Genomic DNA, 16,811 nt, shown 5'->3' with positions numbered 1-16,811 from the left:
ACTCTTCCGTACTTTTAATTACTTTTGTGGTTGCATGCTTTTACTATGGTTGTTTACCTTTGGGAAGATTATGTGCTTTTGCTCATTTTTTTAGAAACTGGTTTTTGTTAAACTAATGAAGTTACAAGTCATTATTAAGCTTTACAGCATTTTCATCACTTTGATTATCATTAGGTGCTTTATTATTGAGAATATTCTTTTCTAAGGTTTTGCTTATCTTTTACTGTTGCATATAATATTTTACATAAAAACGAAGATATTTTTGTATATTTACTTTATCGGGTACAGCCGTTAAATTGGAGCTTTGATTTTCTTTGTACATGAATAATTTTGGTATCATAGCAGTATGTTTATGAGGAAGTAATTTTCAGGGAGTAAAATATCTTAGTTAAAGTAGGGAAAGAGCTACCGAAACTATTTTTGAGCTTCTTTTTTCTTATTCAGACATATTCACTTGTGCTATTGTTTCAGTTTCTTGTTGTTGTTGTTAGTTTTTGAGATGGGGGTCTCACTATGTAGTTCAGCCTGGCCTTGAACTCACCTTGAACTCAGGCTGACCTGGAACTCACAGCAATCCACCTGCCTCTGTCTCTTGAGTGCTGGGATTATAGGCATGAGTCACCATTTCTGTCTTGTGCTGTTGTTTTCCACATCAGAAGTTCACTTTAGTGAACAATACAGCAGTCAGAAATGTAGTTTTTTTAAGGCATGGAATATGATTACCATTTTGGCTGTAGTTCCTATTTTTCATCTTTTTATACTGTGATTTTTCTCTCCGATCTTTAGAACAAAGGAAGTTTACTTTGCCTTCTCCCAGCGCCTCATCTGGAATAAATTCTAATGGAATTACTAACCCGTGTATCAGAAGCCCGTATATAGATGGCTGTTCACCAATTAAAAATTGGTCTCCTATGAGTCTGGAGATGTGCAGAGGTGGTCCTCCATATCGGGCCTCGCTGATCCGAATTCCTTTTGCTCTGGAGACGCACAGTGAAGATGAGGAAGAGAAAGAGAATGTTCCTGCCCTGGATGTCCCAAGCTCGGTCAGGGATGCCGTGGAAGGACCCCTGCGGCAGCTGATGGGCGATGCTTCTACCCCCGGCCCGCGCTTCGTGGTGGCAGCCGTGTCTGTTACACAGCGTCCGCCCGGCGCTTCTGGGAAAGAACTAGCCCTGCAGGATGTTGAGAGCGAGAAGAATGACACTGTGGACATGGTTGACCCTGTAGAGACAGCAGATGAGAACACTTGGAGTAAGGAGCCCGCTGACGATGGGAGTTTGCCTGTGCCCGATTTTGTCAGTGGAATTGGCTTTAGCATTGAAAACTCGCAAATGTGCATGTCGCCTCTGGCCGAAAGCAGTGTGCTTCCTTGTGAGAGCAGTAACATGCAGGTAAGGTGTCTGGAAATTCTGTTGACCTTTACCTACTTTCTCTGCATTACCCTTTTTTCCTAAGATGATAGTGTGAGGTAGACGATGGGTTAATTGTGAGGACTGTAGCATTTTACATTTCTAAAGAACATCAAAGCTGGGCATGGAGGCCCTGCCTGCAGTCCCGGCATTAGCTTGGCGGCACTGGAAAGGAGCATAGCTGTGAATTCGAGGCCAGCCTGGGCTCCAGAGCAAGACCCTGTCTCAAAAACAAAAACAAGATATCCAGTAATACCAGGAGAATTAGTTTCTTTTAATTAGAGCTAAGTATGTATATTTAGTCTACTTATTAACATGTTTATTTGGAATAGGAAAAGATGTGAACAGAAAAGAAATGAAGCAGCTTCATTTTCACACACTGCTAGAGTTAGGCAGCCTCGCAGAATTTCTCTTTGCGTCTCGTACCACAGGAAGGTAGTTCCTGATATAATACTCTAAAAGTGCAACAGTTTTGGCTTTACCTTTGTATAATTTGCAGGGCAGGAAAGCAAAGTTTAGAGCACTTCTATATTTTTTATTTGTACTTTTTAGAAATGTGACTTTAGCCAGTACTTTTCATGTAATTGTACCTTTCCAATTTCCCAAAGCCTGGCAACAGAAAAGTCTTGATTTATTTAACATGTATATTTTATAACCAGCACCGACATCAAAAGATATTGTTCCACTCATTGCAGTATTCTGTGAGCAGAGAATACTGGAAGGACCTTGGGAGAATTCTTAATTGCCATAGTAACATCGATCCCTTAGACAGCACTTACTGTTGCTAGCACTGTTCTGGGTTCTTCATACGTGTTAATACAGGTATACTTTTATCTCTGTTTTGCAGATGAGGAAACTGTTTAGTTTTGCAGAGATTTTCATAGTTTAAAAATGTTTCCATGCATTGTTATTTTTCTGACACAGGGGTTTCTTTCAAGCATCGGGACATCGCCATGTCTCCCTGGGGCCTTCTGATGTAGTTCACTGGATTGTCTGGCTTCCTAGACCGTGCCGTGGTCATCATCCTAGAAATTCCCTTCCCTTTCCTGGGCTCTGTGACCTCTTGCTGTTTTTTGTATCCCGTTCTTCTCTTTCTTGGTTTATTCTCATTTTGCTAGAATCTATTTTCTGGTAGCTGCCTAAGAAAAAGTACATTTTTAAAGACATTGCATGTCTGACGGTATTCATTTTTCCCTCATGTTCAGGTTTAAAAATAATTGTCGTTTACAGTTTGAATGCATGGTTTCATTGACCATTTCACTGTTGCTGGTGAGAAATGTGAAACTGTTTCAATGCTTGATCTTCGATAAATTGTCTCTTCCTTTTTTTCCCTCCCTCTTGATGGTTTAGGGCCTTTTCTTTTGATACAGTGTTCTGAAATTTTAGTGACATTCTTTGGTGTGGATTTGTTTCTAGCCGCTGCAGTGAGCTCTCAGAATGCCCTTATTTATGGTCTGTAGCCTTACTCCTTTCACCTCTTCGCTCTTTCCTGGAATAACTCAGTCATTTTCACTGTTTTCTCTGGAACTCATTTTGATTCTCCAACTTAAAAACAACTTTTGACTACACTTTTTAAAATCTCCTTTTGGCTGTAATTTCTGCATCTTATCTTTAATTTCTAAACTTTTTTTTTTTTAATTTTTTTTATTTTCTGATACCGGGAATCGAACTCATGACCTTGCGCTTGCCAGGCAGGCACTGTGCCGCTGAGCTAAATCCCCAGCCCCTTAAACTCATTTTTCTTTATCTGGATAATGTGGCCACAGAGGCACTGTGTGATCCAAGGTGCCTCAGCCTTCACCTTCATTCTGTTTCACCTTCTTTTTTGCTTCGGTCACCCTGGCTTTTCAGAAGCTTGAGTAACCTGTGCTCCCTTCTGTTAAGGGCCTTTGCACATAGCATGAAGAATTTCTTTCTATCCCACTTCACCTAGCTCTTTTTAGTTCACAACTTGTTGGTCACAATCTTAAGAAACCTCCCTTGATTGTACTGGCCAGGCCAGACCTCAATTATATGTTTTCTTAAATCTCTGTACACGGGGCTGGGGATTTAGCTCAGCGGCAAAAGCGCCTGCCTGGCAAGCGCAAGGTCGTGAGTTCAGTTCCCGGTACCGGAGAAAAACAAAACAAAACAAAAAAAAAAGAAAAAAATCTCTGTACAATTTTGCCTTCTCTGTCAAGACATTAATGAGGTGATCCTATATATTTTTACGCACAAACCCTGACACATAGTAACTACTCATTAAATGTTTCTGGAATGAAAACAGAATGAATAAAGGAACACTAGGCAAGCATAGCGTCTTGGGACATCTTAAGCAGGAAAGAATAGTTAGTACTGTCAAACTATGAGAGAGGAGTGTAGGCCTTGGTAAGTGGCTATTGGAGTAATACTGGAAGCATTTGAACAGCCTCTGAAAAATGAATGGAGGGAATATCAAAGAAGATGAGGTCACGCAATCATGGGGTAGATAACTTTTTGAGGTAGCTTAGGTGTGAAGGAAAAGAAATGATGGCCAAAAGAAACATTAAAGTCCAGAATCTTTTTGTTTTTTCACCTTGTTTTTAGTTTAGATGGGAGAAGCAGCATATTTAAATATAAGCAAAGGAAATAGGTAACCATGGGAGACAAGATCCTCTGAATGGTAGCAAGCAAAGGAGACTGGGCATGGTGGTGTAGGACTGAAGTACCGGAGCCCAATTTCAAGGAAGGCCCAGCTAAGACAGCTGTTCACGGTTGTGAGCCATTGGGAGTGATTTGCTCACAAAGCAGATGTCAGATGATTGACCATAGATGCATTTAGAAATAGCTGTTCAGAGTACCGACTTTGCAATGAGAACTAAGTTTGAATTAGGATTAGTTTTCTGCTTTCCAGCCTGTAGGATCATAAAGCAGGATCCACTCGACAGTGAGCAGAACGTGACTGTTTGATCTTTTCAGTGCTTTATTCTTCCCAGCAGAAATAACACCCACCTCAATGCCTATAGGGAGTAACAAGATGGCCTGTGGCATCTGCTTGGGACCTAGAAGGCACTGACACTTAGTTGTTTAGATGAGATGATGAGGTCAGCCGCCAGGTGGGGCTCACAGGTGGGGTCCTGCTCTTCTACTCCCCCCTATACTATTAATATTCCCTTGATCTACTCACTTATTTATTAGTGTTGAGTTCTGAGTTATTTGGTAGTAATGAGTATTAGAAGGAAGAGTAATGGGCAGATTATCTGCAAGCAGTGTGATGTTCACATTTGTGATCAAGTATCTACCAAATGATAGCAAAACAAAGTACCTCCCTTGAAATGTAATGTTGTATTCTGTTCCATATGTCCCAAGCTTTTGTTCTGTTGGAACACAAATGCAGTGATGAGCAAATATACATGCATTCCTGAAAACTAGGAATCCTTTTTTTTTGGCTTCTGAGTGACAGAATGCTGTTCTAGACTGTTCTAAATATTCATAAAGGAAAGTGGTCTTCCCTGCTTCTCATTTGGAAGGAAGGGTCAAGTACTGGATGAATTCCTTGTGGGGGTCTTGTGTGTGTGTTGTGTCATGCTTAGCATGTAAGTAAATGAAGTCTCACGCAGTGAATAGAACTTGCATTTTGGCGCCTCAAGTCTTCACCACCCCGTTACTTACTGTATGGCATTATGAAAGTTAGCCTTTCTGAGCCTTAGTTTCCTCATCAGTAAGGTAGCGGGGACGTTGAAAGGAGAAAACAAAAGTGGCATTATATGGAGCACTGTATGGGACCTGGCATTTTCATTCAGTGAATGCTTATTACGTGTGGTAGCCACCCCGCCCCGCCACCTGAAGATGTGCTTTGTATGGCTTCACACACTTCCACATTACATGGAAAATTCAAGAAATACAGAATGCATGTTTTAAATTGCAGACATTCTGAGTAGCATGGTGAAATCCTCCAGTGACTCTCGCCATCCTGCCCGGGACACCAGTCATACCTGTCTCCATCTCATACTGCCCAGTCACTTAGTAGCATCTCAGTTACCAGACAGTCACAGTGTTGCAGTGCTTGTGTCCTGGTGACCTTTATTTTAACTAATAATGTCTTCAGAGTGTAAAAGTAGTGCTGCTGGCAACATACATATGCCCAAGAGAAGCTACAGAGTACTTCCTTAAACTGCAAAGGTAAAAAAAAGCACAGTAAGGTGTTCTTTTCCCTCTTTTTTTTTTTTTTGCAGTAAGATATTTTGAAAGAGCATGTCCACACAACTTTTATTTATTAATCTCTTACTAATTCCTCTGTATGTTAAACCTTATCACAGGTATGTATATGTAGGTAAAAACATCCATAAAGGTCTTGGACTATATCCCTACAGCTAAGACAGGACTACTTTTGTTGTTTTGGACCAGAATAAGTTCTCTTGGAGTGCAACAGTTTTTATTAACATGAAAATTTGAATATCTAGAGCCATTACATGTCCATTATTGTGAATATTCTGAGTAAATGTAATTTATCTTTTTAACGTGTGTGTGTAATTAAAAGGCACACCTTTTATGTAGATTTTATTTAGAGGTAAAACCAGGCTATTCAGAAAATGAGTTGGAAAGTGAGGTTGATTGTATTCCTCCCTTTATTTATGGGTGTGACTACAAAATAACAGAACAGCATGCTCTGCATGGCGTGCTCATTCATTGTAAAGGACATTAGAAGGTATATTTCATTGGAAAGAATTGTCAGGTAATACATTAAAAAATAGTAAGTTCTGTTAGAACATCCTTTAGTGTATTTTAATTTCATTCAATATGATTATTACATTGTATTGTTCAGATGTAGTGAAAGGTAGCATACAATGACTCAAACAGCTTTTAATTTCCTCCCAATAAATTCTACATAAATTACATAAGTGTATTAGTTTGCAATGTTATCCTTTGTGGTTTTTTTTCCTCTCTTTGCTCCTGTCAGATGGATAGTGGCTACAATACACAGACTGGTGGAAGCCATATTATGGATACTGCTGTCATAGAAAGTTACTGCAAAGAAAGTGATGCGCAAATCTTGGAAGTGGAGACCAAATTTTAAGTTTGTAATACGAAGGTATGGAGAAAACACAATGCTTACTATGGTCTTAGGCCAACAGTATTTACTGTCACTTTTTTCAGCCTTATTTTTTCCCCATTCTGTTTAATGTTTTAATTATCCAGTTCATGCCCTACCCTGTCCTGTTCACATAACAGTGGCAGGCGGTGGCTTTTAAATCCAAACACTTTTCTAACTCTTCTTTCTTTGGAATAATAGCAAGTGAAATAAGATCCTTAATATTAAAAGGAAATAAATAGAAGAACTTGGTTATTATGGGAATAGTACAACTGAAAGACTGTACATGACATTAAAAACACCTAAAGCTGAGTTGCTGTCTTAAAATCCAACAGGCTTTGAAGACTTTGGTTGTATGTAGGCATTTTAGATATGACAAAGGTGTGTGTTTTGAGTTGGAAATTACTGAGCCTTGTAAATGTGATGGCGATTCTAACTGTAGGCACTTTAGGACAGGACAGCCTTTGATTTTATATGCCAGTTTATTATTAGGCATTATAAACATCAGCAAATGCGCAACAAAACATAACTCTCCAAATCAAATGAAAAGGCCACCTTTTTCACATTAGTACAGCTGCAGTACATCATGATTACATTCATGGTGGGGAGCTGGTACATGTACAGAACACATCTTAACTCTTTTTCATCCCTTTCCCTTTTATATCCAATTACAGCTGAAACCCAGGCATTTTCTTTTTCCTACAGTAACCGCTGAAGAAGTATTAATGAAAACTGAACACAGAGGTATTAGATGAAAACATCACGTCTGTCTTAGTGCAGTCGCCCGCAGAATACCTCTGTCCGAAGCGAAGACCACTGCTGAAGCTCCTTGCGTATTCTTTTTTTTTTTTTTGCAAAGGAGCAATAATGTGATGGTGACTGGGGAAGAAACTGCTTCAAGTAACATTCTTAACTTCTTTCCCTCCTTAATGTGAAAAAGCAAGGGCTTAGTGACGTAGAAACAACCAAAAAGCTCCTATAACGTGAAATTGCTCAAATATAGTTCTACTTTTTATCAATAAATATTTTTGTACGTATCTTGAGTGACGTGTTTAATAATTGAAAAATGTGACTGAGCTGATGACCTGTCCTGACAGGATCAGTAAACTGCTCTGGACAGAACTTAGCACTTCTTCCGAGTACTTGAGAAAAGGTAAAAACTGAAGGCACCACATATTTTTGTAGGAAATCTGTGAACATGCATACCTGCACTTCAACTACAGCCTATGTCATAGAACTTACGGATATAAAAGAGATTGTAGAGGTAGGCATTAAACGGTATTCCCTAACTGTTCATTTCTGTGGGGAAATCCTTATTTCCCATAGTAACTGCTTAAGTTAATTCTTCTATAAGTATAAATACTGGAACGGCAGTGTTAATAGCGTCATCATTTTATTGCTATCTGTGAGTCACCGTGGGAGCCAGAGCAAATTACACCCCCACTCCTACAGCAGGGACAGCCTTTGCGGTTCAGACTGGGCTATGGAAAGGACAAGAGCAGCGTATCAGGCCAAAGGTGGAACTAGAGAACAGTGGGATTCCTGCTGGGCTCACAGCTGTGAGCAGTTGGGGATGCATATTACGTTAAAAAGTTATTTTTTTAAAAGCCCACATTGGCAGTAGATGGGTATGTTTGGAAATATCTATGGAGAATGTGTATCTGTATTTACTACTTTTTACAAAACTTTTTCAGAGTATCCTAAGTAACCCTAGAAAATAAAGATACATTGTCACTTTGTCACTTTTTTCCTTGTTCTGTGGAGTACTGTGTACCTTAATGCTAACCTTCAAGTGAGAACAAAAATCTCCCTTCTTGCCTTAATCACAAAGGTTTTAAATTAAATAAAAATTCACCTAAAAAAAAAAACTGCTTAAGAGTTCTGGTCCCTTAAGAACAGCAGCCACCTTGGGTACTGCTTTTTAGTAGCACAGGCCAAGAAATGAAGTCATGATTACAATCTAGAATCCAATCCCTCCTGTCATCACTTTACCTAGACCATAATCCCTCCTGTCATCACTTTACCTAGACCATAAACCTCTATTTTTTCATCTAATAGCCCTACAGGGCTTTTTAAGTATCACATAAATGCTGTGTGAACAGCTGTTATGCTGTATCATTTGAGAAAAAAAGACTGTATATTTAGTAGACTCAATTTTCTCTCCTGAATATTTTCAATGTGTAGATTGAGAACCCAGAGATGGCCCACTCTATGTCCATATAAGTTTAGCATAAGAACTGGCCCTGAAAATGAACCATTTTAGATTACCAAAAGCCGAGGCCTTAGGGGAAAAAAACAAGGTTCCTTTCTAATCATCTTTACTGCATTTGAGACTGACCATTCCTGATCCTGCCCCACCAAACGTGGAATCAGACACAGAAGTAGTAACAGCCTTACTTTGCCAAAAATTTGTCTACTGCAGGTAAACTATGGCCTAGCCAAGTAATTTTTAAATAGGTGATGGAAGAAACTCGAATGAGTAATACCCAGGGACACATAAACACTGTATGAAACTTTACCATTAATGAGGGTTTAATGGACCCCAGCCATGCTCATTTATTCCGATACTGTCTACAGCTAGCAGCAGCAGAGTTGAATGCCACAGCTGCATTACAGTCATGAAGCCTAAAATGTTTGTGTCCTTTATTCTCCTGGTCTGTGTCAGTCACTGCCCTATTCATTTTACATGGACCAGTCTGCTGGAGGTTATCTTCCTTCAGTGAAGCAAGTCTCCCTCAATTACTGAGTGCCCACATGACTAAAATACTCACTTAACAAGGCCTGCTGACTTACTGGCCAGTCTTTTTCATGGTACTGCAAATTCCTCAAAGGCATAAGTAGTTTACCTGACTGGTGAGGAAACTTGTGTGAGTGCTTTAGAAATTGACTAAGCACAGGGTTTTAAGGTAACCCTTTCTCCAAGTATTCTTGAAAACCCCATTTAATATAATCTGGCAAGTAAAATAGTCAATCTGGCAAATCAAATGTTTATTTTAATCGGTTCCTTTCAATATACCCTTAATACAATTCTCTCTCTCCTTTGCAATCTGATACAATTGTAATTTAAAAGCCACTGTCTGTTTTCTATAAGTAACAAGAAGGAGACATTTCAAGTAGCATCTCTATTCTTTCTGAGTTTTAATGCCTTCTTTTGGGGAGACACTGGAGCTGAAGGTCAAGGATGATCATCACACTTAACTACCTGGTAACAAAAAGCTTGCCTAGTCAGGTCAAAATATCCTATTTGTCTTCCTACCAACTCCCAAACATTCACAGCAAGGACCACAGGAGACTTGATCACAGCGGAGGAGTACTTACTGTAACTTTAGTACACTAAAATGGCAAAGGAGATTACATACCAAACACAGCTTTTAAGACTTGGGAAGGACTGTTCTTTGCCTCCAAAAATGTCCTACTTCCCTCCATAGGGAAATAGTTTTTTTTTTTTTAAACCAGTATTAAATAATCGAAGTACTTATGCAAAATTAATCTGCTCTTCAATGAGTAGATGAGTGTTCCATTTAAATGATCTTTAGAGATCCCTGAAGTTGCTATCCTGTCACTATTTAAGTGACGGATATTCAATTGAATTTTTTTGCATAAATGGTTCTGCTCAATCCAGAAACAAAGTAGTATGATAAGACAGACACAGTCAACAGTTAATAAAAATGCAAATTTCTGAAATTATTAAAATGTATTTAAAAGTGAACTATCACAGACTCTGAAGTATTCTCTCAAGTTCTTCGTTGTTATAAAGGAAATCCGTCTTTGAAGTTTGCTGTTAAAAGTAGCTACTTTTTAAGCTTCCTCCTCTTTTCTTCTGGTTCATTAACATCCACGTTTGAAATCTCATCAGGAACGCTTATTCCTGGTATCTACAGCCATGCAAACAGGGAAAAGTAAGGTGACTGATTGAAAGTATAAACAAGAAATCTTACCATCATCTTCCCCTTGTAACCGTCTTCAGTTTTGAAAACATGTAGAGTGGAGACAAAGGAGCTATACAGTTTATGTACACAAAGTATATATACTTACACAAAGTTAATAGTGGTTCAGAATGTAAATGGTAGACAATCTCAATGGGAGAGAAGCTTGTTACTGGACAGTGTTCTTAAGTTCTTTTTTATGTCCAGTTTACCCAGTGTAGCCACTGACTGCTAAGAGAACATCACAGGCCTCAGGTGTGTTGGGGCTGAACACAGGTTAAGGACCAGTATCTTAGATGATACACATACACTTGATCTTTGAGAGTGCAAATTACAAAACTAGTGAAAGAGACTTAGCAGAAGACCTGAAAGGTCTTTGGTGTAGGCATTTTGACACCAAGGACCTCAGAAGAATGTCAGATGTCTGGGATCCTATGGCCTCAGGAAATCAGTGAGCAAACACAACATGCTTTGAAAATATTTGGATTCCACACTATTTACTGAATTGTAGCACTGCACAGAAGTAACTATATCCCTCTCACAAAATACACAGTTTGTTCTAATATAATAGAGAAATTAGGGAGTTTGGTCTCACCTGAGGTTCTACCAGGGCCATTCGGATTTTCTGATGCTGAAGATTAGATGAGTCTAACATAATTTTCACTTTAACTTTATCGAACACATGGAACTCCATACCTTCTACTTTAAGTGAAGGTGTCTAAAAAAAAAATTCACATTTTATTCTTAATTGCTTCTTACACTCATAGCTCTATTTATAGTTTACCTTTCATAGTAAAAGTTTAAACTTAAAAGTTACTTTTATTAAGAATGCAGTTATTCAGTATAACAAAAAGCACAAACCTGGGAGTGTCTCATAAACATGACCTATTTATTTGCGGACTTCCTCCTCTCCTTAGGTAGACCTAACATACATTCACTAACCTCAGGATTCTCACACCACTAATCAGCAAATTTTGGGCCCAGTAGAAGAACACAAAAATGCTTAGATTATATTAATCTTTCAGAGCTGTAAGTCTAGTATGTTTATGGAACTAGAGGCACTGGAAATTACAAAAAGAAAAGAAGCCAGGCATGGTGACACATACTTGTAATCCCCTCACTCAGGAGGCTAAGGCAGGAAAATCACTGCGAGTTCAAGGCCATCCTGGGCTACAAAGTGAGTTCCAGGCTAGCCTGGACTACATGGTGAAACCTTGTTTCAAAAAAGACAAAAAAGGAAAAAGATTAAAGAAAAGAAATGAAAGGAGAAAAGAAAACTATTCCTTCCCTGCTCTATAAGCTACCATTTATCTCTTTACCTATCTACTTACAGTAAAATTTTACATACCATAAATGAAAGAAGGACAACATTTGTGTATGAAAAGATATCATGAGGTGAGAAATTCTGTGAATAAAACCATAGCTTAGCTGGCACAGTTACATGTGGATAATCTGGCACATATTTGGAGATTCAATTCTTTAGGATACAGAAAATAACTTTATAATTACCATTTGTGAACTAGCAAAGACAGTTCTCCCAGCCCAAGAAAATAAAACATCAGAAATACTGTACCTCATCATCATAAATAAGCTGTGGTTTTGGTTTGTCCTTTTCTTCAAAAAAGACTGTCCCTTCTAAACCATACTTTGGAATTAACACCACAATAGCATTCTTTCTGACAAACAGGATATAGGCTTCTTCGCTTACTATTCCTTTGCTTTTGAAAAATAACTGTAAAATAAATAGTCTTATTTAAATGTTTTAAAATATTTTTAAATTCACAAAAACAATTTTGAAGTTAAATAAAACTACAAACAACAAAACTTCATCTCTCAGGGAATTACTGATGGAAACCAAATACCTGCGTATGAAAGGCCACTGATGCACGCTGAGCATACTGAGCCATTTTGTGGCGGAAATTGAGATTTTTACAAATATCTGCAAGCTTGTGTTTGTCTGTCAACTCTGGGTAAGTACAGTCAGCCCCGATAGCCACAGCCAACAGCCGATGAACGATGATGTCTGCATATCTAGATGTACAAAGGAGAATGAACCGGCAAATTAGTCTTATAAAGTACCTTTTAAATTCAAAATTAACTCTTGTATCTCCTTTAATTTCATAAGGAAAAATACCTTCTGATAGGAGAAGTAAAGTGAGTGTATATTGGGGATGCTAAGCCATAGTGATGGAAATCGTTATCCATTCCAGAACAGAAGTACACTGCTTGCATCATACAGCGAGTGGCTAGGATTCTTAACAGGGTGTTTAGATATGGAAAAGCAGGAGACTCAGCTCGGTCCAAAGAGTCAGCCAATGATTTGGCTGTATCAGTCTTAATTTCCAAATTCTGTATATAGAAGAGAGGAGAAAAGTATCATATGAAACATATCAATAACGTCATGCTTTCACAAAACTAAACAGCTGAGCGTGGTGGCACACACCTGTAATCCCAGCACTCTGGGAGGATGACTGAAGTAGGAAGATCAGATGTTTGAGCACAGCCTGAGTAATTAATGATTTAGCAAGACTCTATCTCAAAAACAAATACACAAACAGCAAAGGGCTGGAAATGTATCTCAGTGTGAAGGCCCTGGGATCAATCCTCAGTACCACAAAAGAAAAACAAAACAATAACAAAAAACACTAAATACCACATAGTCTGAGCAAATATAGCACAGTGATTTTCACCAGATAATTTGGACTCACAACTTTTATCTTTGAGCTAGTAGAACTGAAAATAACTTTAAATTATGTAATGATTGTTTTGTACAATACCAAAGTTTAAAATTTCCTGAGTGCATTTGAAGGTACCGAAGTATCAAGACTGTAGTGAAGTTGCAAGGGACAGAAGGATGGTAGGGGTGCTATTTCTCAAAGTCTAGTTTGTGCTTGCTAATACCTGTCAGGATGAGGAAAATCAAAGATCTGGATACTTTTCAGCATTTGTCAATTCTTCTCTCCAGATTTTTCTTACATTCAAAGCACCCACTTTATTCTACTTTAGGGAGATCCCTCAAACATATTTAAATCTTTCTTCTTCTAGCTAGATTTTAGAAAGTAACACAATGAGAAAATCCCCTAACTCAGAGAGTAATCCTTAGAGCAGAAAGCAGATTTAGTTCTGATGAATACAGGAAGGGCAGATACACCATAAAGGTGTGAGCTATAACTAAATCACCAGCTTTTTAGAATAGCATCCTGAGACTCACTGCTACCCCTTCAAAGATCTGTTAGATGGGAAACATAAGGCCTGATCATAATACAAAGAAAACCAAAATAACACCATCTCAAGGGTAAGTAAACCTAAGAGGAAAGCCTAGGAACCAGAGGCAAGGGCTGAAAAAAGTGCCTTTGCTATATCCTTCCTCTTTTCCTTATATGCAATAAACAGCTGTCTTTTAGAAAAAGAAACGTGCTATAAAGAGGGCTGAACTGAGTTAAAGAGAAACAAAACAAACTGTTAATCTCTAAAGTTGGGTGGTTCAAAGAAGGCATATACAAAGGACAGAGATACAGAAGAACTTTATGTGTAGAGCACACTGCAAGTAACAGTCTAGATTAAAACATCTGACTTTAGCATTCAATACTCCTTAAAGACACTAAAGAATTTTATTAAGAAGATGATGTTAATGTAAACGTAGGAAGAGACAACAATAATCAAGATAGATGACTTCTTTTTCAGCACAAGAATTATTTGTATATTTTACTTCAAGAAACAACAAAACTTTTATGGAGAGGTGAATATAAATTCTATAGTACAGTGTTAGACCATAACACTGAGACAGTTTTTCAAGCTAGGTGACCTTACCTTGGACTTAGCTGCCTTAACAAGGATTTCATAATTTGAGGGAGGTGGAGCAGGATGTTTTCTCAGCAGAGCATGTTCAGAAAATTCTTCATGAATTTTTTTTGCAACAGAGATGTTAGCAAGTAGCATAAATTCTTCCACCATGGAATTTGTTTCTCTGCAATGGAAAAGGCATTCAGCAGGAAAACAAATCCGAGCCTTTCTTCTATCCTACTTTTCCCCAAGTTCCCTTTTCTACCAACACCAATGAAATCATGTCCTGCACAAACATTACACATATGCACATGTGTATTTTTAGTAACTGTGTCTTGTTCAGTTCTCACTATGCTAACAATCTCTTTGTGTACTCACTGTGAGGAAATCTTTCGTGCTACGTAAGACTTAACCAACTGCATTCAAAAAATGAAAGCTTTACCATTTTTACCCGAATATGAATCCACACAATACGACTTCAAAACTTTAATCAATCTGATATGGCTTTTTCTGTATACCTGTATAATTATTCTATAAATAGTTAAAACCTAGTTTATTATCTGCCTTCAATATACTATTTTTTCCTAAGTCACGGAACATGCGATATTAATCTTCCATTCATGTTTTCATTTTTAATAACATCTAATTTCTTGAAAAGATTTCTAAATTATGCTAATTTTTTAATTAAGCAGACCTCCAATTACATGGAGTTTCCCTTAGAAATGTCATTTTCTTCCTTTCGTAAAAAGAAATGGGTGATTTCCTATTTTCATTCTACTCTGGCAATCTTTTGCTCAAAAAAGATTTAATACTGGGCTCACTGTTAGTACTGATTAGACATATCTGTGCAGACATTTCATTCTAATGAATTTTTACAATTTTAGCCCTGACTCTAAAGCAAATACTGGTCCTAAGTAAAAAATCTGACTAAATTCTGATCTTTAAACCTTGCTCATCTACTAGAAAAGTATATGCATATAGACAGATAGATCTCTATCTATATACATATATGCATATACATGTATGTTTAATTTTATAGTTTCCTCATGTAAGAGATGTGGAAAGAAGCCTAACCTCTAACTGAGCCAAAATTATCCTTGCATCCTACATCCTAACTAAACATGTAACACAAATACATCAATAGCTAATATTCAAGCAGTCTTCACAACATCCTACAGCTAGGTACCATTATGAATCACAGCTTACAGAGAGAAACTGAAGCACATAAAGTGGATATATAACTTGCTGGAAGTTGTGTAAGCAGAAACAACAAAAACAGTACATAAACCTAGAGTTTGGCTGCCAAGCCCGTGGACTGATCCCTACCCTGTCATACCTCAGTGTACTTTATACTAAATACTTAAATAGTTAATCAGGGCACTCTTTTATTTACTATAATTATTACTACTGAAAACAAGTCAAATTGGAAACCAAGCAAAGCAAGTCAAACCAAAGCAAGTCAAATTGGAAATTGTTTTATTAACTACTCAGTTTTATTTAAGAAAAACTAAAGCAAGAGCATATTTACTTTTCCAAATATTTCGTAAGGCAAGAACAAATCCATAAAACTCGTAACTAAAATAGGAATAGACATTTTGAATATAAATGTCTTATTATTAAAGTAAGTACCTCCACACAGCAGGGAGCGCCGGTCTTCGGGCTGGCTCCCTGCCTCACAGGCGCCTGGGAAGCCACAGGGCAGGGAGCACTGGCCCTCAGGCCAGCCCCCAGCCTCAAAGGGGCCTGGGAGGAGGGCCCCCGGTGCCCGGGAAGCCATGGGGTGGGGAGCGCTGGCCCTCAGGCCGGCTCCCAGCCTCACAGGCGCCCGGAAGGAGGGGTTCCGGTGCCTGGGAAGCCGTGTAGCAGGGAGCGCTGGTCTTCGGGCCAGCTCCCTGCCTCACAGGCGCCTGGAAGGAGGGGTTCCAGTGCCCGGGAAGCAGTGCGGCAAGGAGCGCCTGTCTTCGGGCCGGCTCCCTGCCTCACAGGCACCCAGAAGGAGGGGTTCCGGTGCCTGGGAAGCTGTGTGGCAGTGAGCACTGTCATGCACTGGCCCTCAGGCTGGCCGCTGCCACTCAATTGAGAACTACCATGACACAGAGAAACAATGACACAATTGGCCCACCATGCACCGGCTGCAGATGCCCACCCACAGACGTGTGAATCATTCAAACATGGAAAAACCCCTGGGAATACATGCCATACAACGGGTCACTCTTGCTCCTGCCATTGAGAACCAGAAAGGTCCACAGTCAGCAGAGGAGCAGCTGCTGAACAAGGACTCAGAGAACATGAGAATGCAGACTAAGCCTGAGGAGTCAGAGGTACTGTGGACTGGAGTCATGAAAGCCGTGGTGGAGCTCCGGAGAGGTCTACAGCAAGATTCCTGTTGCCTGTGCTGATGGTTGGGGAGAGGACACTAACTGGTTGTGGGGTCCCCATGCAATGGGAGTCTGGCGAGAAAAAGCTACAAAGAATGGCTTTCGCCCCAGGTGGCTCACTTGAGATGTTAGTAAGAATTGCCTCCTCGGTATTCTATGGCCATGATGAGGAGGAGGCCAAGAAGAGAAAACAAAGAGACTGAGAAAAAGCAGCTGCTTTTGCGCAGCACTAAAGAGAAACAGACCCCAAGTCTGATTCCCGGGG

The 16,811-nt window shown here is 39.1% G+C and overlaps 2 protein-coding genes across 5 annotated transcripts in view; one reads left to right on the top strand and one right to left on the bottom strand.

Moving 5' to 3' along the window:
* Nucleotides 1–7,496, top strand: part of Bora (bora, aurora kinase A activator) — a 22,618-nt gene extending 15,122 nt beyond the window's left edge. The window contains exons 10-12 of one of the 2 annotated variants that reach the window (XM_005374192.2): nucleotides 787–1,391; nucleotides 6,328–6,459; nucleotides 7,165–7,496. In XM_005374192.2, coding sequence (XP_005374249.1) covers nucleotides 787–1,391; nucleotides 6,328–6,444 — 722 coding nt within the window. In that variant the 3' untranslated portion in view covers nucleotides 6,445–6,459; nucleotides 7,165–7,496. Of the gene's footprint in view, nucleotides 1–786; nucleotides 1,392–6,327; nucleotides 6,460–7,133 lie in introns of both variants that reach the window. The other variant, XM_005374193.2, reaches the window with a different exon arrangement.
* The window catches only part of Dis3 (DIS3 homolog, exosome endoribonuclease and 3'-5' exoribonuclease), a 26,389-nt gene continuing 16,500 nt past the window's right edge, over nucleotides 6,923–16,811 (bottom strand). For 2 of the 3 annotated variants that reach the window (XM_005374191.2, XM_005374190.2), the window contains exons 16-21: nucleotides 14,196–14,352; nucleotides 12,520–12,734; nucleotides 12,248–12,416; nucleotides 11,959–12,117; nucleotides 10,981–11,103; nucleotides 6,923–10,334 (exon numbers count right to left, since the gene is read on the bottom strand). In XM_005374191.2, the coding sequence (XP_005374248.1) occupies nucleotides 10,251–10,334; nucleotides 10,981–11,103; nucleotides 11,959–12,117; nucleotides 12,248–12,416; nucleotides 12,520–12,734; nucleotides 14,196–14,352 (907 nt within the window). In that variant the 3' untranslated portion in view covers nucleotides 6,923–10,250. The remainder of the gene's footprint in view (nucleotides 10,335–10,980; nucleotides 11,104–11,958; nucleotides 12,118–12,247; nucleotides 12,417–12,519; nucleotides 12,735–14,195; nucleotides 14,353–16,811) is intronic. The other variant, XR_001234968.1, reaches the window with a different exon arrangement.

Source organism: Chinchilla lanigera, unplaced genomic scaffold, assembly GCF_000276665.1.
Source record: "Chinchilla lanigera isolate Chin_1 unplaced genomic scaffold, ChiLan1.0 scaffold00003, whole genome shotgun sequence".
Lineage (NCBI taxonomy): Eukaryota > Metazoa > Chordata > Mammalia > Rodentia > Chinchillidae > Chinchilla > Chinchilla lanigera.
Note: the sequence above shows the minus strand (reverse complement) of the source record. Positions and strands in the feature narration are given on the sequence as shown.